The sequence below is a fragment of the Ovis canadensis genome, chromosome 7, assembly GCF_042477335.2.
Source record: "Ovis canadensis isolate MfBH-ARS-UI-01 breed Bighorn chromosome 7, ARS-UI_OviCan_v2, whole genome shotgun sequence".
Lineage (NCBI taxonomy): Eukaryota > Metazoa > Chordata > Mammalia > Artiodactyla > Bovidae > Ovis > Ovis canadensis.
In genome coordinates, this window is record NC_091251.1 from 61,622,707 (window position 1) to 61,647,088 (window position 24,382).

Sequence of the window (24,382 nt, forward strand, 5' to 3'; positions counted from 1 at the left end):
CCACAGTATTGGAGTTTCAGTTTCAACATCAGTCCTTCCAATGAATATTCAGGATTGATTTCTTTTAGGGTGGACTGGTTGGATCTCCTTGCTGTCCAAAGGACTCTCAAGAGACTTCAACACCACAGTTCAAAAGCATCAATTCTTCAGCACTCAGCTTTCTTTACAGTCCAATTCTCACATCCATACATGACTACTGGAAAAACGTACCTTTGACTAGATGGACCTTTGTTGACAAAGTAACATCTCTGTTTTTTAATATGCTGTCTAGGTTGGTCATAACTTTTCTTCCAAGGAGCAAGTGTCTTTTAATTTCATGGCTTCAGTCACCATCTGCAATGATTTTGGAGCCCCCCAAAATAAAGCCTCTCACGGTTTCCATTGTTTCCCCACCTACTTGCCATGAAGTGATGGGAACAGATGCCATGATCTCAATTTTCTGAATGTTGAGTTTTAAGCCAACTTTTTCACTCTCCTCTTTCCCTTACATCAAGAGGTTCTTTAGTTCTTTTTCGCTTTCTGCCATCAGGATGGTGTCATCTGAATATCTGAGGTAAAACAGAAATAATTGCATCTACTAAGTGGCATGAGAAGATGTTAACATATCCATCGTCCTAAAACTAAAAATTAGATATCCAGTGAAAAAGTATTGGGAAGGGAAAATAGATGTTTAGGGCATTGGGGTTGTGAGTAAAATTATACTTTTTCTTTATTGTTATATTTTTGTGGTAATATCAAAAGCTACAACTATAAAACAATCCTTATCAACTCTTAGGGCTTTGTAAACAGAAATATTATGAATGGTAAAGCACTTTTATAAACTGATTTGACACTGTTAAAATTTAATAATTTAATTTATATTAGACATACTATATTTTCATATAAAGTAGAGGTACTATTTCTTATGGCTTATCCCTCATTGCAGCTAACCTAGAACCTTACAAATAAACTTTTTGATTCAATCTCTTGTTTAATGCATTGTAGTCCTGTATTTTTATTTCCTATTCCTGTCTATCTTAGAGAACATTGACCACTCTTCCTATATACTAATTTAAATAAACTTTCTCATAGAATCCTCTTAGTCCTTAGATCCCAGTTTTTAGTATTATCCTAATTTGGGGGGCACTTTAAAAATTGATGTATAATTGATATATAGTAGCTTCAGATGTACAATATAATCATTTAATATTTGTATATATTCCAAAAGGATCACAATGAGTCTAGCTAACATCTGTCATGTGTTCCAATCTAACAGATAAAGAAACTAAGACTCAGAACAGTTGTATGTCTTGGCTGCAATCACAGTCCATATAGGTTTCAGAGCTAGAGTGTGTACTCAAGTCTGATTTAAAAGTCTTTCCTCTGTATTTACCATTGTCTTCTCACTGGCTTCCCTGATGGCTCAGCTGGTAAAGAAACCACCTGCAATGTGGGAGACCTGGGTTCAATCCCTGGGTTGGGAAGATCCCCTGGAGCAGGGAACAGCTACCCACTCCAGTATTCTGGCCTGGAGAATTCCATGGACTGTATAGTCCTTGGGATGGCAAAGAGTCGGACATGACTGAGTGACTTTCACTTTCCCTATTTACATTTGGCAGAAAGAGTGGCAAAAGCTGAAAGAGTCATCAAAGAGAACTGAATAGAAAATTAACCAAGGATAAATTTCCTGAAGGCCGGTCTTTTGCAGTATGGTAAAATTCTACATGATCAATTCGCTTTATTTCATTTCTTGGTCAAGTACTGCTTCAAATATATGCATATCAGGTGAATATGGAGTGTGGAAGAATATTCCAGGCATAGAATGCACCCTAGGCACAGACCACCAATATTGGACTGGCATGATTGAAGACATGGTGAGTGGCTTGGTTTGGCAGGAGTTATGTTTCTAGGTAGGTGTTGCCTAGTATCTTCCAACCATCAAAAAGAAGGCTGAGACAGATTCTGAGATTTCTACACAAATGTTTAGGTCCTGGACTGCCAAACGGGAACTCTTCAAACACTAAGATTCCTCAGTCTGGGACAGAGTGAATGTTGACATTGTAGGAATCAGCGAACTAAAATGGACTGGAATGGGTGGATTGAACTAACATGACCATTATATCTACTACTGTGGGCAGGAATTCCTTAAGAGAAATAGAGTAGCCATCACAGTCAACAAAAGAGTCCAAAATGCAGTACTTGGATGCAGTCTCAAAAATGACAGAATGATCTCTGTTCATTTCCAAGGCAAACAATTCAATATCGGTAATCCAAGTAATTAACGGTAATACAAGTAAATAACGGTAATCCAAGTCTCTGCCCTGACCAGTAACGCTGAAGAAGCTGAAGTTGAACAGTTCTATGAAGACCTACAAGACCTTTTAGAACTAACACCCCAAAAAGATGTTCTTTTCATAGGGGACTGGAATGCAAAAGTAGGAAGTCAAGAAACACCTGGAGTAATAGACAAATTTGGCCTTGGAGTACAGAATGAAGCAAGGCAAAGGCTAATGGAGTTTTGCCAAGAGAACCCACTGGTCATAGCAAACACCCTCTTCCAACAACACAAGAGAAGACTCTACACATGGACATCACCAGATGGCCAGCACCGAAATCAGGCTGATTATCTGATTATCTGATTATCTAGTCAGCAAATCAAGATTAGGACCTGACTCTCGCTCAGATCTCCTTATTGCCAAATTCAGACTTAAATTGAAGAAAGTGGGGAAAGCCACCAGACCATTCAGGTATGACCTAAAACAAATCCCTTATGATTATACAGTCGAAGTGAGAAATAAATTTAAAGGACTAGATCTGATAGAGTGCCTGATGAGCTATGGATGGAGGTTTATGACATTGTACAGGAGACAGGGAGCAAGACCATCTCCAAGAAAAAGAAATGCAAAAAAGCAAAATGGCTGTCTGAGGAGGCCTTACAAATAGCTGTGAAAAGAAGAGAAGCGAAAAACAAAGGGGAAAAGGAAAGATATACCCATTTGAATGCAGAGTTCCAAAGAATAGCAAGGAGAGATAAGAAAGCCTTCCTCAGCAATCAATACAAAGAAATTGAGGAAAATAATAGAATGGGAAAGACTAGAGATCTCTTCAAGAAAATAAGAGATACCAAGGGAAAATTTCATGCAAAGATGGGTTCAATAAAGGACAGAAGTTGTATGGACCTGACAGAAGCAGAAATTATTAAGAGGTGGCAAGAATACACAGAAGAACTGTACAAAAAAGATCTTCATGACTCAGATAATCACGATGCTGTGATCACTCACCTAGAGCCAAACATCCTGGAATGTTAGGTCAAGTGGGCCTTAGGAAGCATCACTACAAAACTAGTGGAGGTGATGAAATTCCAGTTGAGCTATTTCAAATCCTGAAAGATGATGCTGTGAAAGTGCTGCACTCAATATGCCAGCAAATTTGGAAAACTCAGCAGTGTCCACAGGACTGCAAAAGGTCAGTTTTCATTCCAATCCCAAAGAAAGGCAATGCCAAAGAATGTTCAAACTACTGCACAATTGCATTCATCTCACATGCTAGTAAAGTAATGCTCAAAATTCTCCAAGCCAGGCTTCAGCAGTACGTGAACCGTGAACTTCAGGTGTTCAAGCTGGTTTTAGAAAAGGCAGAGGAACCAGAGATCAAATTGCCAACATCCGCGGGATCATCGAAAAAGCAAGAGAGTTCCAGAAAAACATCTATTTCTGCTTTATTGATTATGCCAAAGCCTTTGACTGTGTGGATCTCAATAAACTTTGGAAAATTCTTCATGAAATAGGAATACCAGACCACCGGACCTGCCTCTTGAGAAACCTGTATGCAGGTCAGGAAGCAACAGTTAGAACCACATATGGAACAACAGAATGGTTAAAATAGGAAAAGGAGTATGTCAGGGCTGTATATTGTCACCCTGCTTATTTAACTTATATGCAGAGTACATCATGAGAAACACTGGGCTGGAAGAAGCACAAGCTGGAATCAAGATTGCCGGGAGAAATATCAATAACCTCAGATATGCAGATACCACCACCCTTATGGCAGAAAGTGAAGAACTAAAAACTAAACTAAACTAAACTAAACTAAAAACTAAACTCTTGATGAAAGTAAAAGAGGAGAGTACAAAAGTTGGCTTAAAGCTCAACATTCAGAAAACGAAGATCATGGCATCCGGTCCCATCACTTCATGGCAAATAGATGGAGAAACAGTGGAAACAGTTGGTGACTATTTTTGGGGGCTCCAAAATCACTGCAGATGGTGACTGCAGCCACGAAATTAAAAGACGCTTACTCCTTGGAAGGAAAGTTATGACCAACCTAGACAGCATATTAAAAAGCAGAGACATTACTTTGGCAACAAAGGTCTGTCTAGTCAAGGCTATGGTTTTTCCAGTGGTCATGTATGGATGTGAGGTAGACTATAAAGAAAGCTGAGCGCTGAAGAATTGATGCTTTTGACCTGTGGTGTTGGAGAAGACTCTTGGAGAGTCCCTTGGACTGCAAGGAGATCCAACCAGTCCATCCTAAAGGAGATCAGTCCCAGGTGTTCATTGGAAGGACTGATGTTGAAACTGAAACTCCAATACTTTGGCGACCTGAACCAAAGAGCTGACTCATTTGAAAAGACCCTGATGCTGGGAAAGATTGAGGGCAGGAGAAGGGGACTAGAGAGGAATAGTTGGTTGGATGGCATCACCAACTCCATGGACATGAATTTGGGTAAACTCTGGGAGTTGGTGATGGACAGGGAGGCCTGGCGTGCTGCAGCCCTTTGGGTCTTGGAGAGTCGGACACGACTGAGCGACTGATCTGAACTGAAAGATAAAGCTGCTAAATGTTAAAGATCCAGAAAATGAGAAACCATGGAAAGTTTTGAAGGATGATGATTTGCTTAGAACTTTGTTTTAGAAAGCTGCCCCTTGGGGCAGCATGAAGAATGGACTATGGAAGAAGTTTTCCTAGCTGACATGTAACTAAAAATCTGATTTGTATGAATGTAGAGAAAAAAAAAAAAAACCAGGTATGAGACATTTCTATGCACATGAGTCTGAGCAAGCTCTGGGAGTTGGTGATGGACAGGAAGGCCTGGCATGCTGCAATCCATGGGGTTGCAGAGTCAGACACAACTGAGAGATTGAACTGAGCTGAACTGAATCTGTTGATGGCTTGCAGGGTGTATGGTTATGCCCCAGTCTGTTGTCTGTTCAGTAGCAGGGAGACCCAGAGAGGTAGAAATAAACACCTTTCTATTATGAGCCTCCACTCAGAAGGATTCTTTGAAATCTGGACCTCAAGCTTGTGGATTATCCAAGCTTTTTTGTTGTTGTTTTGTTCTTTTAATCTACTAAATGCCTTGTATAAGCAGGCACTGAGCATGCTAATCAGAAGAAAAAAAGGGTGGTCATTAAAAACTGCACCCCTGGGACTTGCCTGGTGGTTCAGTAGTTAAGATTCTGTGCTGCCAATGCAGGGGTTGCCGTTCAATCCCTGGTTGGGGAACTAAGATCCCACATGCTGTGTGATGCTGTCAAAAGATTGAAACAAACAAACAAACCTGAGTTCCTGCCTTCATGGGGCTTAAGGTATAAGGTCCATGAAAGGATAACAGTATAATTTACTCATCTTTAGAAGGTGAGTATAAAAATGAGGTCCCTTGAGGATAATAAACCACTGACTCAAGTTTTAATATACTGTTCAATTATTCATGCATTTTCTCTTTTCTGTTATTCCAGATAAACATTGTAAGACACTCTAATTTTTGTCTCATATCCTAATCAGCTTTGGTGAAATCTTGAGGAGTTACAGAATGCAGAGAATGTCCCAGCTGGCATATCAAGCTTTCTTTTCACTAACCAACCCCATGCTGGGCTAAATGTGCCTGTGGGGTATGCAGGCCAACTGGGACATGAGAGCCAATCCCACTCTCACCCAGAAGGTAGAAAGAGTGAAGACTATGTCTCATTTCACTTCCGTTTGTATTCCTTTTTCAACTAATTCTTTCCATTTTCACCCCTGTTGTTTAGGAAACCTGTGCATCCTTAGAAAATACCACCATTCCAAGACCTAACTCATTAGCATGAGTAAGTTCAGGTTAATTCTGTACTTCTTTAATGCTCAGGTCACATCTGGAGTGATGATCACTTTCAGGTATCATTTTGTGTGTGTGTGTGTGTGTGTGTGTGGACTGTAGCCCACCAGGCTCCGCTGTCCATCAGATTCTCTAGGCAAGAATACTGGAGTGGGTTGCCACTTCCTGCTTCAGGGGATCCTCCCAACCCAGGGATCAAACCTGTGTCTCTTATATCTCCTGCATTGGCAGGTGGATTCTTTACCACTAGAAATACCCCCAAAAATGGTGACAATAGATAAGAGGCTTATGATCCAGTTTAAACAAAAGAGTTCTAAGGATATTCCACTTGGAAAAGACCCAAATCAATCAAGATGGCTAGTATCTGAAGAGCTAGCATATAGCAAGAAATCACTTATTTTTACACTGCTCCAAAATATAGGATAGGGTCCTACATTGTAGGAACACCTAACAAAGGAAAAGAATTAATGACTTTTTAAAATAATTAATGATTTCAACACTTTACAAAAAAAACAAATGTGCTCCTACAATAAGTAGTGACCTCATCAGCCCTGGAAGAATATAACTACAGGCATAATTGGTTAGTTGAGGTTCTTCAGAAAGATAGGGAATTGGCCCACACAATTATGAAAGCTCACAAGTCCTGCAAGCTGGAAACTCAGGAGAGCCAATGCAGCAGTTGCAGCCCAAAGGCTGGTAGACTAGAAATCCAGGAAGAGCCTAGGTCTCAGTTTGAGTGCAGAGATAGGAGAAAATCAGTGTCCCAACTAGAAAGTAGTGAAGAGGAGAATTCTCCCTTACTCACGGGGTGCGGGAGGAGAAGAGGAGAGTCTTTTCGTTCTGTTAAGACCTTCAACCAATTGGATGAGGTCCATCTATATTAGGGAGGGCAAACTGCTTTACATAGTCTACAGATTCAAATGTTGATCTCATCTAGAAACACCCTCAAAGATAGACCCAGAACAATGTTTTACCAAATGTCTGGGCACTCAATGGTGCAGTCAAACTGACACAGTAAATTAACTATCACAATAACCATCTATCAAGAACACTGCAGAAAGAATTTCTAAATTACACAAAGATAGGGCAGTCAAAGGAAAAGAAGCACCTAGCTATCTCCAATTTCTTTTTCTCAAATATCAGCATAAGGAAGTCAAAGTTCCTCCACCACTGATTCCTCTCATGATTACACTTCAGAGAATAGACCGTTTCCATATATGGCTTCTCCATATGTCGGGCTTCCCTCGTAGCTCAGCTGGTAACTGCAGTGCAGGAAACCCGGGTTCAATTCCTGGGGAAGGAAGACCCCCTGGAGAAGGAAATGGCAACCCACTCTAGTATTCTTGCCTAGAGAACCCCATGGACAGAGGAGCCTGGCAGGCTACAGTCCCTGGGGTCACATGAGTCAGACACAACTTAGCAACTAAACCACCACCACATATGCTAAACTTCGACTTGGGGGTAAAAAATAAATGTGTTCAGGAAGTTTGTACTAGGAATTCTAACAAAGCAATAGCAAGTTTTATCTCACTGTGATAAATTAAAGATGCTCATAATTCTTTTTTTTTTTGCTGCTGCTGTTATTGATAGACACAGTCTATTTCCCCTTCCCTTGAATCTGGACTAGCCTTGCTTTGACTCACAGATAATGGCAGAAATGATACTGTGCAGTTCCAGACCGAGGTCTTAGGAAGCCTGGAGGTTTCTTCTTAGAGTTCTGACCCACCATGTGCAGAGCTCTAGCTATCCCTCACTAGAGAGACCACATCAAGAGAGAGAAGTGCCCAGTGAGTCTTCAGCTGTTCCAGCCAACCCTACTAAAGCATCAGACATTGAAGGGAGGCCACACTGGACACTGCATCCCAGCAGAGCTCCCAAATGAATGCAGTCACATGAAGAACACAGAAGTCACAGTACACTGAGCTACGAGATATGAGCTATCCTCGCCCAGCTCTGCCCACATATTAAAACGATGAGCAATTATAAATTCTGTGTCTAAGTCACTAAGATTTGGTGTGGTTTGTTACATAACAGGTAACAGATATATTTACCTGGCAGTATTCGCAATCCTTATATCAAATAAGCTTTTCTGTTTCCTGGAATAGTCTTGTATCTTACTGCTTACTATGGTGTCACAGCTTAGGAAAACATAGCGCAATAGGTAGGATTTACAATTATTTGTCAAGGCTGAATCTCAAAAACATTATTTGAAATTTTTTCACACAGGAAACTTTAGTGCCTGAGCCATGTTCTTGCATTTGGCTTTCTGAGGGCACAGTTTACTTAGTGCTGAACCATGGATCAGATGTAACTGAGAGCCTAGGAAGCACTGAACTGGTCTCACAGAATTTCTGGCCACGGAAGTCCAAGGTCTGGAGACTGGGTCTTGATATAGGGGATAAGACAGTTACTAACTGTAGTATTTTAAAAATATGTACAGAAATTCTTGCTATACCTTCCTTCAAATTTTGGAACCCAGTCAACTCTCCTGAGTAGAGGCTATAATTCGTAACTTGCTTCTAATGAATATAATATTGCAGAAATGAGAATATTACATCAGACTAGATGAAAAATCTCTTTGTGGCTTCCTCCTTGCTCTTTCTCTGTGGTCGCCAGCTACCCTGCTGTGAAGACATTTGAGCAGCCCTATGAAGGGGCTCTTATAACAAGGAAGTGGGGTGGGGTCCCTTGGCCAACAACCAATACTGAACCAAGTCTCCCATCATCAGCCATGTGAGTGAACCATCTTCCAAAGAGATCAACCCGACCCAGTAATGACTACAGATGACTGCAGCCCCAGCTAGCACCTTGACTGTAACTTCACGAGCCACCCTGAGCTAGAAGCATCAAGCTAAGCTGTTTCCAAATTTCTGATCCACAGAAACTAAAATGTTTAAGGTTGAGCCACTAAGTTTTATGGTTACCAAGCAATAGAAGGTAATACAAAGCTTTGGGATTTGGGGCATGTGTAGCTAACAGTAAAGGAGGACCTTAGGAACATCATAACTTATTCTCTAAGCAAACACTAATAGAATGATAGTCTAGATAGTTCAATAAACACATCTATCCCTTATTAAGGGCAAGCTGGGAGACTACCACATCTCTTCCAATTCTCTTGTCAAAACTCTTCTTAAAGAGGCTCCTGAGAATCTAAAAACAGAATCCTTAGGATAAAAGGTTTGGAGCATCCCATATCATGGGCCAGCTTGGAAATCTGAGTGTCTTGACCTGTTCTACCAGCCACATAGGCCGTGGCAGAAGCCAATCTCTTTCTTTCTAAATAACAAAATAGATCAGTAAAAATCTAAAGAATTTCATTTTAAAAGTCTCCCCACCCACCCTGCACACATATTGAATATTGCCACCTAAGGTAAAACTGACTTGGAGTAGCACACAATGAAAATCAGTGAATCGAACCATTCTGCTTTATTGATTGATTATGCCAAAGACTTTGACTGTGTGGATCACCACAAACTGTGGAAAGTCTTCAAGAGATGGGAATACCAGACCACCTTACCTGCCTCCTGAGAAATCTGTATGCAGGTCAAGAAGAAACAGTTAGAACCGGACATGGAACAACAGACTGGTTCCAGATTTGGAAAGGAGTACACCAACGTTGTTTATTGTCACCCTGCTTATGTAACAATGCAGAGTACATCAGGCAAAATGCCGGGCTGGATGAAGCAAAAACTGGAATCAAGATTGCCAAGAGAAATATCAATAACCTCAGATACTCAGATTTAAAGAGGAACTAAACGGTCTCTTGATGAAAGTCAAAGAGGAGAGTGAAAAAGCTGGCTTAAAACTCAATATTCAGAAAACAAAGATCATGGCATCCGGTCCTATCACTTCATAGCAAATAGACGGGGAAACAATGTAAACAGTAAGAGACTTCATTTTCTTGGTCTCCAAAATCACTGCAGATAGTGACTGCAGCCATGGAATTAAAAGACGCTTACTCCTTGGAAGAAAAGCTATGACCAACCTAAACAGCATACTAAAAAGCAGAGATATTACTTTGCTGACAAAGGTCTGTCTATTCAAGGCTATGGTTTTTCCAGTGGTCATGTATGGATGTCAGAGTTGGACTATAAAGAAAACTGAGTGCTGAAGAATTGATGCTTTTGAACTGTGGTGTTGGAGAAGACTCTTGAGAGTCCCTTGGACTGCAAGGAGGATTTCAGGCCAGTCAGTCCTAAAAGAAACCAGTCTTGAATATTCACTGGAAAGACTGATGCTTGAAGCTGAAACTCCAATATTTTGGCCACGAGATGTGAAGGACTGACTCACTGGAAAAGACCGTGATGCTTGGAAAGATTGAAGGCAGGAGGAGAAGGGGACGAGAGGATGAGATGGTTAGATGGTATCACCGACTTGATGGACATGAGTTTGAGCAAGCTCTGGGAGTTGTTGATGGACAGGGAAGCGTGGCATGCTGCAGTCCATAAGGCTGCAAAGAGTCAGACATGACTGAGCGACTGAACTGAAGTGAACCATTCTCTGTAGTGATGATAAAGGATTACAAGAGACATGCGGTTTGTCTGGGCTAATCAAAAGCTTCCCCTGGAAACCTACACCTTCTACAGTCATAGCTCTCAGCATAAGAATAAAGCTTAGAAGCAGCTAATACAACATACGTGGCTCAGTAGTGTGCTTAGTTAACCGTTAGTGGGCAGCAGATCTCTATATAACACAATTTGATGGGAAAAATTAGGAGAGATTGAGGAATTCTGTTAATTTCTCCATAATATTTATTTTCTTTTAGCTCAGAAAGGGTGAATGGTTTCATATTCTGTGCCAATTCTGATCCACTGGCAGCAACCTAAAACACAGCATTAGATGGTTTTTATGGGCAACTATGTGCCTCATGTGAGTTCAAGGCAAAGGAAGAAAGCACACGTGCTCTGAATCTTCCATTTCTCTGGTAGAAGAAAAAAGGCCAACCTTTCAGAGAAGGGCTGAAAAGGATTGTTCATTCTTATCTAGTAATCAGTTGGTTGAATCCAGTAAGAGAAAGATTGCAGTAAACACTGATCTACAATCCAGCACCTGCCTTTGCTATTATTTGTTATGAAGGGCAATCGAATCTGGGTGGTAGGGTGGAACAGAGCAAGCACTGGGAGAACTTACTTCTTAAGTATATCATACATGCAAAGCTCTTTATACTCATCTCATTCAATTCTAATAACAAACTATTTCTGTTATAGCTAAGAATGATGGAGCTCAGAATCTTAATTTTTTTAAAGTTGCACAATTCAAAGCCCAAGTCTTTCTGACACCAAAGACTATATTCTTTCCAAAATTTCAAAAGATCAACTGTGTAGCCTGTGAATCTGTACAGGATACAGAGGAGAGAGATGAGATTGTGTCCAGAAGGCACAATCACAGAATTGATAACATTTATTTTTGTAACTCTTATTTCAAGGAAATGAGTGAAATCTATAACTGAGAGAAAATATTTCAACCTTAATACATCGAATATTGTGACATGTTAAGTCTTGAATAAGCAACAAAATTTACTGTGTTTCCAGAAGTTTGGAAAGTTAAATTAGAAATCAGGATGCAGTAATAACCTAAATGGGAAAAGAACTTGAAAAAGAATAGATATATGTAATATACATATCTGAATTACTTTGCTATACACCTGAAACTAACAAAACATTGTAAATCAACCATACTCCAATATAAAATAAAAATTAAAAAAAAATCAAGATGCATTTTCTACAAAACTAAGTTATTCTCATTGATGAAAAACTAATAATGAAATGTCCACAGAGTCAACATTTTAATGTTACAAATGTTAATAGCATTTTTAAAACAGAGCTAGTTTCCTGTCAAATTGTTATGATTCAAATGATGAAACATGCTAGCAGCTAAAAATCACCAGATAAGAAAAATGCTTCAAGTATCACTTTATAACCTCCATATTAACAAAAATGAACATTAGGATTTGCTGACAAAAGAATTTTAGTTTTAAAGAATTTGGATAGCTATCACTGAAATTTTCACTTTGACATAAAATGTAGCAGGATATGGAAGACACCAAAACAAAGCACAAAAAGGTAAAATACTAAAAATTTCCTTCCATATTTGGTTCAACACTAATCACATTTTTCTGCAACTAACTGTAGTAGCTTAATAAGCTCCTACATAGTTCAGGTATACGCTACAAATACTTGCATAAAGTAAATTTTAAAGTAATGATAGTTTATATTTTTTAAAAATCAGTAGCAAATGTTAAATCAACAATTTAGTTGTGCATCTAAATCTGATGTAATAAAAAAATAGAGAAATCTGTATGTATTTGTGTTTTGGGGAGCATCAAGAGGACTTCGTTGTATAGAATTCTCCCCATTTTATCCCTTGGCCTGGACCACAGGTTTTCCAGTGGTAAAGTCCTACATCTAGGCCAGCAGAATATGGGCTACTAGCTCTTCTCCCCAGTAATATGGCAAAGTCTCTCTTTCTCTTTCTCATTCTGTCTTGCCACCCCTCCCACAACCCTTCCACAACTGCTGCTAGCATTCTTATTAATTGTATTATTTTATATCCAATTTTCTTAACCATAATCCACCCTTGATCTCTAACACCTACTATGCTGAAGCATGTTGATATTGACAATTACTCAGTGTAACATTCACTAATACAAAAAAAAGGCAAGTAGCCATAACTGAATGATTACAAACAAAATTAGGCAAATGTCAACCTGAGTGAGATCACTGTTTTTGAATCCCATAATGTTCAATGTAGGCAGTTTTATAAAAATGAATTATGAAACACAAAGACAATAGAAATATAAGTTATTTATTAATCAATCCACTTACAAAGCAGGTGGCTTAATGCAAGCTTATCGACATCTTCACATATGATCCATGGGAACATGTCTTCCACATACAGACAGTGATGTTACTGACTGATGCATTTGCAATCTGGGGCATATTAAGCATATTTAGACAAATAAAATTAGGCTATCCTGTATATGAAAGTATCTTGATAATATGCATCCTGAAGTGGATTAAAACTTTCTCCAAAAGAGAAATGTTAGTACATTAACTTAACTTTAATATTCTATATTATGCAGTAAATCTTAACTATAGAAATTAAAAATTTTAAATCAGTGATCGACTCTTGGTAATGTATGAAGTGGGAGTCTAAAACCAGAGCAACAGTAGGTTGACAGTATAATTTGTGCCTCACAGTATCTGCAGATTTACTGTTTTCAAGCTTAAAGAGAAATAAAACAAGAGACATGTAGATTCAGCTGACTTTATTTATCTTTAAACTAATAAAAATCCCTTTAAAAGTGATTCTGGGACCTTTAGAAGTTCTATGAATGCATAGATACCTGCCAATGACTGCAATTCTAAATCCTGACTAAATGTGTTTACAAAAATCAATGTAAGCAGATATCTTTACTACGCGTGCTTAGCAGAAGACTGAGTGAAATTCTACATGTCTTCTTCAATTTCCCTAAAATTTTGTTAAATCTGCAAGTATATACAATCCAGCTAATTGAAATTAATATTTAGTGTTCATCAGAGCTGTTTCACAGCAGCAAAAATTGGATCTGGGAAATAAAGTTCTAAATGATGGAGGAAAAAGATAAATACAATAGGAACAGCAGTCTAAATGTATGGTATTAATATTCAACTCTATCTGCATTGTGCTAAAAGGAAAAGGATACACCAAGAAGAATTCTATTGATCACTCTGGTGATGTGAGTACCACCTGCATCTGATTGAAAATGGTTTGTATTCTGTTCCCGGTATCAAGGGTGGTATTGAACTCAGAACTCCATATTGTAAATATACAGCAGCCATTTTGTCCTAATTAAGGAATGTCTTAATACACAATATTATCATTTTCTAGAGGATCTTTATACATTAAACTAAAGTACATGATTGATTAAATTAAACGTTAGTAATGGATAAAAAAATTCATAATTCTCAAGACCTGGTACTATGTAAAAACCAAAAAGACCACAAAATTCTACTTACTAAAGCAGCTAATCTTGCCTGCAAGTTTAGGGTCACAAGCCCATAATATGTGCAAAGAAATGCAATACAAGGAACCATGCAAAAATACAGTAAAATGATACAGGAAAAATGTCAAATCTAGAAAAAAAAAAAGCTTTTATAAATACATCAAAATCAACTGTATACATAAACTGTAGGTCTAGCATTAGTTGTACCATGTAGCAGAGCCAGCACTCTTAAGTTCAAGGCTTCCGAATCTGCGCAGGTAAGTCATGCCATCTTTGGTTGACTGCAGTACCAGGAGGGTGGGAATGAGAGGGAGGGTAAGAGTTCTGAAACATGGTGTCAACTTTCACTTGGCAGCTGGGCCTCAATGTCCACTCTGCAAATGGGGCACTTCTTATTGGTGATCAACCACTGGTCAACACACACTTGGTGGAAAAGGTGCATACAGGGAAGGCGTCTATTGTAAGTAAACAAAACAAAAAGCAAAAGTTAATTTTATGACAAGTGCAGTGGCATTTAAACAAATGATACATGCAATACTTCAGTAATATTCTGAAGTTACTAAGCATTTTCTCTTTTGTTAAAAAAAAAAACCCTCCCTACTCAAGATTATATACCTACATTAAATTAATACTTTGGGCAATGTAATGTATTAATGACCAAGATAATTAACTGTCACAGCTGAAGAATCAAATTATATAAAATCTCAAGAATTTTAAGAACAACAACTATAGTAACAATTATTCCAACTTTGTTTCTATACATGAGCTGCCAATTTATTAGAGTTGGCAATATGTTCCCCATAACATAATGCTGTAAATATATTTTTAATATCAAATCACTGTATTTATGAAGCACTTTCCAAAAAATTCTCACTTAATTCTCTCAAAAGAATTCTGTAAACACACAGCAGCCATATCATACTAATTAAGGAATGTCTTAATATGCAATATTATTTTCTCTCTAGAGGATCTCTTTAACACATTAAAGTACATGATTGATTAAAAGTTATTAATATTGTTTCATGAGATTATTTTCATGTTATATCATACTATGCTACTCTTCTAAAAGCAGATTAAAGAGATATGTTTGCTTTAGTACACTACACTATCAATTAGAAATAGAGAAATAAATAAAGCTTCCATGCACTAACATGCTAACATCAAACCTAATGGTAGAATAAAGGTTACTGACTTAAGTGTCAATTTCAACTTCCACGTTGAGTTGTTGTACATTTCAGATTTCATATTTTGTAAAAACAGCTAAAAAGAGGTGTTCTAATTACTCTCTGTACAGTATTGTCAATACTGTAAAAAACAATTATCTATATTTATAAATCTTCATTGGAAATACAGTGTTCAAACAACCTTCTATGTGATATAGTAGACAACAAAAGTTTTTTTCTCTTAGTCAACTGAAGAAATAGGATACAGTTGTTATATATATTATAGAACTTGCTTCATATGGGATTATGTTACATTAGCAAAAACAGAATAGGAACAAAACAGTTACTTAACAGATTATAAAAGGAAAAGTCTAAAATATTTGGTTAGCATAATAACATTTTCTAAATCACATAGTTGCAAGAAGAAAATAGTCTACAAATTGAGAGGAAATTTTAGGACAAGATCACTTTATAAATGATGATGTAAAACAAACTGCATGGAGTTACTCTGGATCCCTCTCTGTAAGCTTTGGAGAAACATTAATATACATGTTTTGGCCTCCAAAGTCTCTCATCTCTCAAGTTCTCCGTCCTACAAGATTCAGATAAGACAATATTGACCACAAAATCCCCCTGGCCAAGTCTTGGTGTGGCCCTAAAACAGGTAGTATATTTCTCTTTGATGTTAATACAGAAACTTAATCTTTTCACTGTTTTATTCACTATTAGAAGGCAATTCTACATATCAGAGACTGGTTACAGGGTACACTAGTAGTAATCTTTATTTGGTTTCTGGTCTGCTTTATAATAAAATTCCTCTTATTTTGGCTGTATTGCAGGTCTGTGGGAGATTAGTTCCCCGACCAAGGACTGAATCAGCACCCTCAAGCAGCTCAAAGCGCAGAGTCTTAACGACTGGGCGACAAGAGAATTCCCTCAAATAAAATCTCTTGTCCAGTTTTGACAATGAATTTTAGATAATTAGTGTTTAGTTACCTCACATCTTCACCTTCCTCTAAAATAGACAAACAGATAGTACATTTTTCCTCTGTGTCTTCCTCAGTCCCTTCTTCCCCATCTTGTTTGCAGTGCAGTTTCCTCTGTGAGAACCAATCAGTTGTTACCTTGTTAGTAGAGATGACATTATTGAACAACTGAGTGAAGTTCGTGTTTATTTGAAAAACAAAACAAACAAAACCATACATTCACCCACAACATATTTCCCAGATAAAATTGCCATGAATTAAAGGATGAATTAAGTGACTATTATCAACAAAGTGTTCTCGTAAGACCCTTAAATAATCAGCATCAAAATTAAAAGTAACATATTCATTAGTCTGAAATCTATCATTTCTAACCCACAATCAGGATCATATATACTGTTCTGTCCCATCATGAGGCACAGACAGATACACTTTGTTTCATTAATATATGTTTCAGATAATGTTCAAAAATGAATGCTAGTTATAGTATTTAGCTTAAACAGTTGAGAGGACTTACATTTAATGGTAATACCCCATTAATAATCTTAGGAAAAGGGTGAAAAATACAACAAACAGTCATTTTCAAACTTCATTAGTCTCTACAGTATAGAACATTGTTTGTTGAAAGAAATTTATTTAACATGCCTACTGCACATCTTCTAGATGTAACGCTACATAAGGATATAAGGGTAGAATGTAAGAAATGTAGGTCAATTAAGTTCCCATCCAAACAACTGACTAGCTGAATTATGGTACCACTATAGGATGGAATTCTGTATAAGCTATTAGTAGGAATACAGGTCATCCGTCGGTGCTGATATAGAATAAACAGAAAATGGACAAAAACTGTATGCATATTAGCCCCTTTGAGTTATTTTCAAAAGTGGAAGAAAAAATATATACATATGCACATTATTAAAAATACTTGGAAGATTACCTAAGAAATCTTTAAGCATGATTTTTCTTCTGGGAAGGAAAACTAGGATCATTAGAGTAACAGATTTCAATTTATAGTTTTAGATTTTTTAACCATATGCATATATTGTTTTAATAATAAAAAAATGTAGTTGATAGATTCCACAAACTTAAAAAAAGTCCATGATATTAAATGTTATGCATTTCAACAATAATGTAGATGTTTCACAGAATAAATGCTTACCTTTTTGTATTTATGTGGATATGTACATCTTTCAATTGTCCCCTGGGATGCTCCACGATTAACATTTCCTAATCTTTCTTCTAAATGAATAAGTTCCTGAAGAAGAATAACCAGTATTAAAAGCCAGCATTATTCCTTGAACAGCATAATCAGTATTGTAAAAGCAATAAAGTACCATATTTATAAACATGCAATGTAAATAGAGTATTCAAAACCCATATATGGTAAGGCAAATGGCTGTTTATTTCTCAGCTAACTGAAGTGGTATGGCAAAGTTATCTTGGTAGACTAGAGCAACATATTACGACATGATCCTATATAAGTCAGTAAGCATGTATACATCTAGAAGATGAAGTCACTGCAGTAAAATAGGGAAATAAGTCAAACAATAATTCTTGATTCCAAATTCCAAGCTGACGTGAAGAAACAAAACTTTAATCATATCTAAATGATCTGTTCTTCCAGAAAATTCAAAGATATTTGGCAAAAAACTGAATTACTTAGGTTTGTTTTTCTATAGCAATGCTTCTCTAAAAACTAAGCTTAGTCAAAAAGCATTAGGCATTGATTATAGTAGAAAAAATATTTTAAAAACCTAAATGTTTCCTAGAAGAATGGTTAAATTATATTCATCTACCCATGAGAATATCAGAACTATCAAAAACAATGTACTCGTCAAAAAACTGATAGTACTTATTTCCCAGATATATTGCAAAGAGTAAATTTATAGAAAAAATGTTATCACTAAATTCTAATGTATTACAAGCATCACATGGGTTAAGTAAAGCATATAAGTCTAGTGCATTAAAAAAATTTTTAACTTCTTATTTTGTATTGGGGTAGAGCCAATTAACAATGCTGTGATAGTTTCTAGTGAATAGCAAAGGGACTCGGCACATACAATACATGTATCCATTCTCCTTCAAACTCCCCTCCCATCCAGGCTGCACAAACACTGAGCACAGTTTCAGGTACTACATTTATCAAAAAAAAAAAAAAAAAAAACGCATTAAGGTTTTTCTAGCACATTTAATGGTATGGTTCTTTATCTGATATTTATATTTATTTAATAAAATTCTCAACATTCAGAAAACGAAGATCATGACATCTGGTTCCATCACTTCATGGGAAATAGATGGGGAAACAGGGGAAACAGTGTCAGACTTTATTTTTGGGGGGCTCCAAAATCACTGCAGATGGTGACTGCAGCCATGAAATTAAAAGATGCTTACTCCTTGGAAGGAAAGTTATGACCAACCTAGATAGCATATTCAAAAGCAGAGACATTACTTTGCCAACAAAGGTCCGTCTAGTCAAGGCTATGGTCTTTCCAGTAGTCATGTATGGATGTGAGAGTTGGACTGTGAAGAAGGCTGAGTGCCGAAGAATTGATGCTTTTGAACTGTGGTGTTGGAGAAGACTCTTGAGAGTTCCTTGGACTGCAAGGAGATCCAACCAGTCCATTCTGAAGGAGATCAGCCCTGGGTGTTCTTTGGAAGGAATGATGCTAAAGCTGAAACTCCAGTACTTTGGCCACCTCATGTGAAGAGTTGACTCATTGGAAAAGACTCTGATGCTGGAAGGGATTGGGGGCAGGAGGAGAAGGGGACGACAGAGGATGAAACGGCTGGATGGCATCACTGACTCGATGGACTTGAGTCTGAGTGAACTCCGGGAGTTGGTGATGGACAGTGAGGCCTGGAGTGCTGCAATTCATGGGGTCGCAAAGAGTCGGACACGACTGAGTGACTGAACTAAATAAATTTCTACATTCTTCTATTATTAGATATTTTCAATTACTCTTCTTCAATATTTGGGTAATTTCTGATGCTAAGATTAATATTACTAATAAATCTTTCTATAATAATCCCTAGAATCAATATAGATGTGTTACTGCCTTTTGATCCTCAGTCACTGCAGCAATCCTATACTTGTAACTATTAATATTACACATACTCTCTTTTTACATTACAGATACTGTGGCAAATATCTTCATTAATGCTATTACATACCTCAAAATTGCCCCTGAAAGGACCTCTGAATGATGTTCCATCCAAGCCTGATGAAATGTAACGAATGTGAGGATAGCCTGCCATGTCAGGAACCTATTTTAAGAGAACAGGTAAGCTAAATGAATTAAGAACAGGCTCAAGTTTTATTGCTACCATCGAATAATTCAGATACGCAATTTTCTCCACATAGCTTCTCAAAAAAATCAACTTCAGGAAGTATACATAACTCCTAAAAAGGCATTCTGTTAACAGGTTCCTCTTCAAAACTGATCTCATTTATAATAACTTTTAAATTATCATCAGAAGGAAAAAAACAGAAACAGCAGTTCCATGAGATAACAGATTCTCTTCTACTTGATTTATTTTGCACAAAGAATCCTAAGTAGAGAATACTCAAGCCTAAGAATGATGCTCTTAGTAGCCTAAACATATACAGAGCAAAATTTTCATAAGATCTGGTCAATTTCATACAATATTATACAGTAGTTAGCCTTTAATTAAAATAAATAAATTTATATTAAAAAAAGATCTGGTCAATTTCAGAGAGCTTTATTATACAGTATTAAGAAATAGAAATGCATAAAATTTTCTAACAAAACTTAATTTCAGGATAAAAGTTTTATTTCCCTTTCTCTAGGTTCAATATCTATTTTGTCAGCATTCACAGTAACTCTATAGTACATTAACTACCATGAATAACAAAGGCACCTTTGGCTGCTCTTTTGGTTTGGTTCTATTAGTGAAAGTTTAACAGTTTCTATTTTTTTGTTAGCTAAGGTCAATCTTCACAATCTTATCTGTGAGCTCACCTACTTGACAGAATTTGTTTGTAACTCCAAAATCAATAGTTGTGCTCTCACAAGTCATCCATAGACCTGCACAGAGCAGCAAAAAAATCTAAGTTACCCAATACATGCTCCCAGCTGAGGAAGAACAAGACCCTGCCCACTTGTTTCAGTTCTTACACTGTAAACAAGTGTCTTTTTTGCAATGTATTAAGTGCAATGTTTTTCACATTTTTGTCCTTTGTATAGGTCATTCTGTTGTTTAAACTGATCCCCAAACATAATGCTTAATTATTAGTTAGGGTTCCTAAGTGCAAGAAGGCTGTGACATGCCTTATGGAGAAAATATGTGTACATAAGCTTCATTCAAGCATGAATTATGGTATCATGAGCTTGGCCATGTGCTCAATGTCAATGAATCAACAGTATATATCAAACAAGGTGTCTCTAAACAGAAAAATACATTAAAACAAGGTCATGCATTGGTTGCTAGGACTGGAGGTTTGCAATAACCTAGGGCTGTATTTACCCTGGGAATAATGGTTCAATATCTATTTTGTCAGCATTCACAGTAACTCTATAGTACATTAACTACCATGAATAACAAGAGCTGACCGTAGTGTTAGGAAAGGGATATTCTAAGACCATTCTTGCATTTTTATAAACAGATCTCCAGAATTATGTGGCTTCTACTAAATCATAATACACTTCTAGCATGTTTTACAGCTTTAAAAGACAGTTCACACATGGAAAAGCATTTAAAATAAGCAATAATTTTTACCCTTTAAATAGTCTATTATTTAAGTATCTGCAACTTTCCTTATAATCAAGATCAATAGTATCCAGCTCTAAGCAGATAACCTATCTTCCTACACATCTCCAAGAGAAATGAAAAAATCAGAAAGGAACTCAGGCCTTCCAATTACTTAAAACTTGCACGTCTCTTATAACCCTCTCTAGCCTCCTTTCTCTAACTTTTAGGGATAAGCTTCCTCTTTCTCTTACCCAAAGGTGAGCTCTATCATTTGCTCCCTCTTTCTCTTGTTTCCCCAACCTGGACCATCCTTAACTGCTACCCACCCTTTTCCTGTATGTCTTCAAACAAGTCCTCTCTGTTACCACTGTTTTGTCTTAAACCTAAAATTACCTTCAAGTTTCTCCAAACCCAGGTTGTCTCTCTAATCCTAATAGTGAGAGAGTGTTAGTCACTTAGTTGTGTCCGACTCTTTGCCACCCCATGGACTAGAGCCCGCCAGGCTCCTCTATTCATGGAACTCTTCAGGCAAAAATACTGGAGTGGGTACCCATTCCTTTCTCCAGGGGATTGCACCTACCCAGGGATTGAACCTAGGTCTCCAGCATTGCAGGCAGATTCTTTACCATCTGAGCCACCAGGGAACAATCGTGGACTAAATGCCAATGCTATTTCCCACTTTCCCTTCACAGCCAAGTTTATAAGGCAAGTAGTTTATATTCAATCTCCACATATTTTAACTTTCCCTACCTTACTGTGATCTAAGAGGCACCCCAACCTCCATCCCTCACCATTACTGAAATCACTTTGACAAAAGCTGCCAGAAACCACTCTAATGCCAAATGCATTCAACATTTTTCAAACTTTACTTTTTTGTGATGAAACACTACTGACCATATTATTTTGACATTATTCTAACTTTGTTTCTCCTCATTACCCTAGCCAATTCTTGGAATTATTTGTTTGAAGTATAGTTGTTGTTGTTGTTTAGTTGCTAAGTTGTGTCTGACTCTTTTGTGACCACATGAACTGTAGCCCGCCAGGTTCCTCTTAGCACTGAGCCACCCAGGAGGCCCTGAAATACAGTAGTATCATTTAAATACAGTATTATTATTGGCCAAGGTTCTTTCAATCTCTCATCAGTTTGCACATTTTTCTTAGAAATCTAATCCTCTTCCATGGATTCATGTAATATGACAGACATGTGATACATGTAATATTTTATATTGACAGATCACAACCTATCTTTAACTCAAAGACCAGTTTATTCTTTGGAGATCCAGACCATAAACCCAACTTCCAACTGGACAGTCCACCCTGACACATATATCTCAGATTCAATATGTCCAAAATCTAACTCACCTAACCCCTTCCCTAAATCCTCATCTAATATTCTCCAAATTAGTGAATGGCAGCACCATACATACACCTAACAACCAAAGCTAGATATCTGGGAATCATCTTAAATATTACTCAAACAGAGCCCATCATTTTTAGGTCAACTGCCACTGCCCTTGTTCAAGCATTCATCAACTTTCATCTCTTCTACTATAATGCATCCTTGCTTCCATCATGAAAACTGTTTTCCACACAACTGAAGAGATGGTCTATTTAGGTGCAATCTGATTAAATCATTCTAACAACATAAACATGATCAAGACATTACTCTTTCAATGAAGTCTAAGTTCTAGTTTCTTGGCAGTGCACATATTTCATTGCTGAGTAACCTTCACCCCTAAGATCTAGAAACAGCAACTTGGATTTCCCTGTGCTTATGCTATCTGATGGAGAAGGCAATGGCACCCCACTCCAGTACTCTTGCTTGGAAAATCCCATGGACGGAGGAGCCTGGTGGGCTGCAGTCCATGGGGTCGCTAAGGGTTGGACACGACTGAGCAACTTCACCTTCACTTTTTACCTTCATACACTGGAGAAGGAAATGGCAACCCACTCCAGTGTTCTTGCCTGGAGAATCCCAGGGACGAGGGAGCCTGGTGGGCTGCCGTATATGGGGTCACATAGAGTTGGACACGACTGAAGCGACTTAGCAATAGCAATAGCAATATGCTATCTGAAAGCTCTTTACATGATGTAGTCACTTTAAGAGGACCATGCTCAATTTCAAAGCTTGCTTAGAAGTTGCATGTATAGTAAAGTGTCTTGGAAACCTTCTCTGCAATACTTCTACCCCTACAAAACTACTTACTTCTCTGTATTATGCAATATGTATTATGTGAAAAGAAAACTCAATTTTTGCTGAATTTGCTCTTTAGAACTCAAACTGGTATCAACAAAATCTGAATTTGCTCAAATCAGTTACAGAGAATTAGTAGAGTCTTTCTACTAATCAGAAAATAAAGTATGAATGCATCAGAACAGACCCATTACCATTTATGATGATAAAGCAGATATCCCACTAAAAGCGGATAAAGATTATCATGTTGGTATAAACTGTTGGTATAAAAAATGTCATTTTTTACATCAAGAAGAGTATATGTAACACTGCAGATACAAACACATATTTTACTGTATCTAATATCTTCTTATAGCACAATTTCAATCTAATAATAATAATTCTAATCCTCTACTGAAACACCTATTAACAACTAATACATTTAAAATATTTCCAAAAAATAATTTAGAAAAGGAAGAACAGTTTTTGAAGGCAACTATGTCAGAATTTTGAAATCTTCCTATTTTACCATTAAAGGTAGAGCTCCTAATTGCAGGTGATGAAGCCGAGGTGGTGCATGGTAATGGGCCAAGTGAGGATGCAATGCTCCAGGTGTATAAGTAGCTGCAGTTACTCCAGCTTCAATTCCCAGTTCCCTGACAAAGGAGAACAGTTTAAATGTTAGACATCCTTACAGTGTCTATTATCAACAGAAATGCAGGAGTATGTTTACATTTTTTAATGTCATCTGAAGATTCTTATCTTACTTAGCTGAGAAAAAAAGATAATTTAGCCCAAAAGATATAACTAATAATTTCAAGTTCATTTTAGAAACCAAAATTCAAAGGTTCAACTTTGTGACCATGAGGAGCAAGGTATCTGTATCCAGTTTCACACCTTACAAAGGAAGGACATATGAGTGGCCCTAAGGTTCCTTCCAATCTAAAAGTCTGATTTTTCATAAGAAGCATATACAATTGAGTTTACTTTTTTGGTTTATATGAATATTGCCCCCAGGTCTTTTGTTTGTTGGATAGTGCCTCTGGATTGTTGGCATCAAGGATAATTCAAAGAGTAAACACTTCTGTACCTTATGAAGCAAGGGTAAACAAAATTTTAGAAAGTAAAACTGGTAAATATCAAATCTTCATTTATTTATTCTCATTTTATATTCTGTCTGAAAAGTCAATGTGGATCAAGATCTCAATAGCTACCTATAGACAACAGATTCAGAAAGAAAATTATGCAAATTTGCCTCCATTTCTCTAGGAAATAACTCAAGCCTGGAGGATCCAG

At 37.3% G+C, this 24,382-nt stretch overlaps 1 protein-coding gene across 12 annotated transcripts in view; it reads right to left on the reverse strand.

Annotated features, from left to right (window-relative positions):
* Positions 1-12,856: 12,856 nt before the first annotated feature.
* Positions 12,857-24,382, reverse strand: part of RNF111 (ring finger protein 111) — an 86,043-nt gene continuing 74,517 nt past the window's right edge. For 6 of the 12 annotated variants that reach the window (XM_069596368.1, XM_069596367.1, XM_069596364.1 and 3 more), the window contains exons 10-14: positions 23,616-23,742; positions 19,375-19,467; positions 17,363-17,458; positions 16,217-16,320; positions 12,857-14,512 (exon numbers count right to left, since the gene is read on the reverse strand). In XM_069596368.1, the coding sequence (XP_069452469.1) occupies positions 14,395-14,512; positions 16,217-16,320; positions 17,363-17,458; positions 19,375-19,467; positions 23,616-23,742 (538 nt within the window). In that variant the 3' untranslated portion in view covers positions 12,857-14,394. Of the gene's footprint in view, positions 14,513-16,216; positions 16,345-17,362; positions 17,459-19,374; positions 19,468-23,615; positions 23,743-24,382 lie in introns of all 12 variants that reach the window. The other 6 variants (XM_069596366.1, XM_069596363.1, XM_069596365.1 and 3 more) reach the window with 1 other exon arrangement.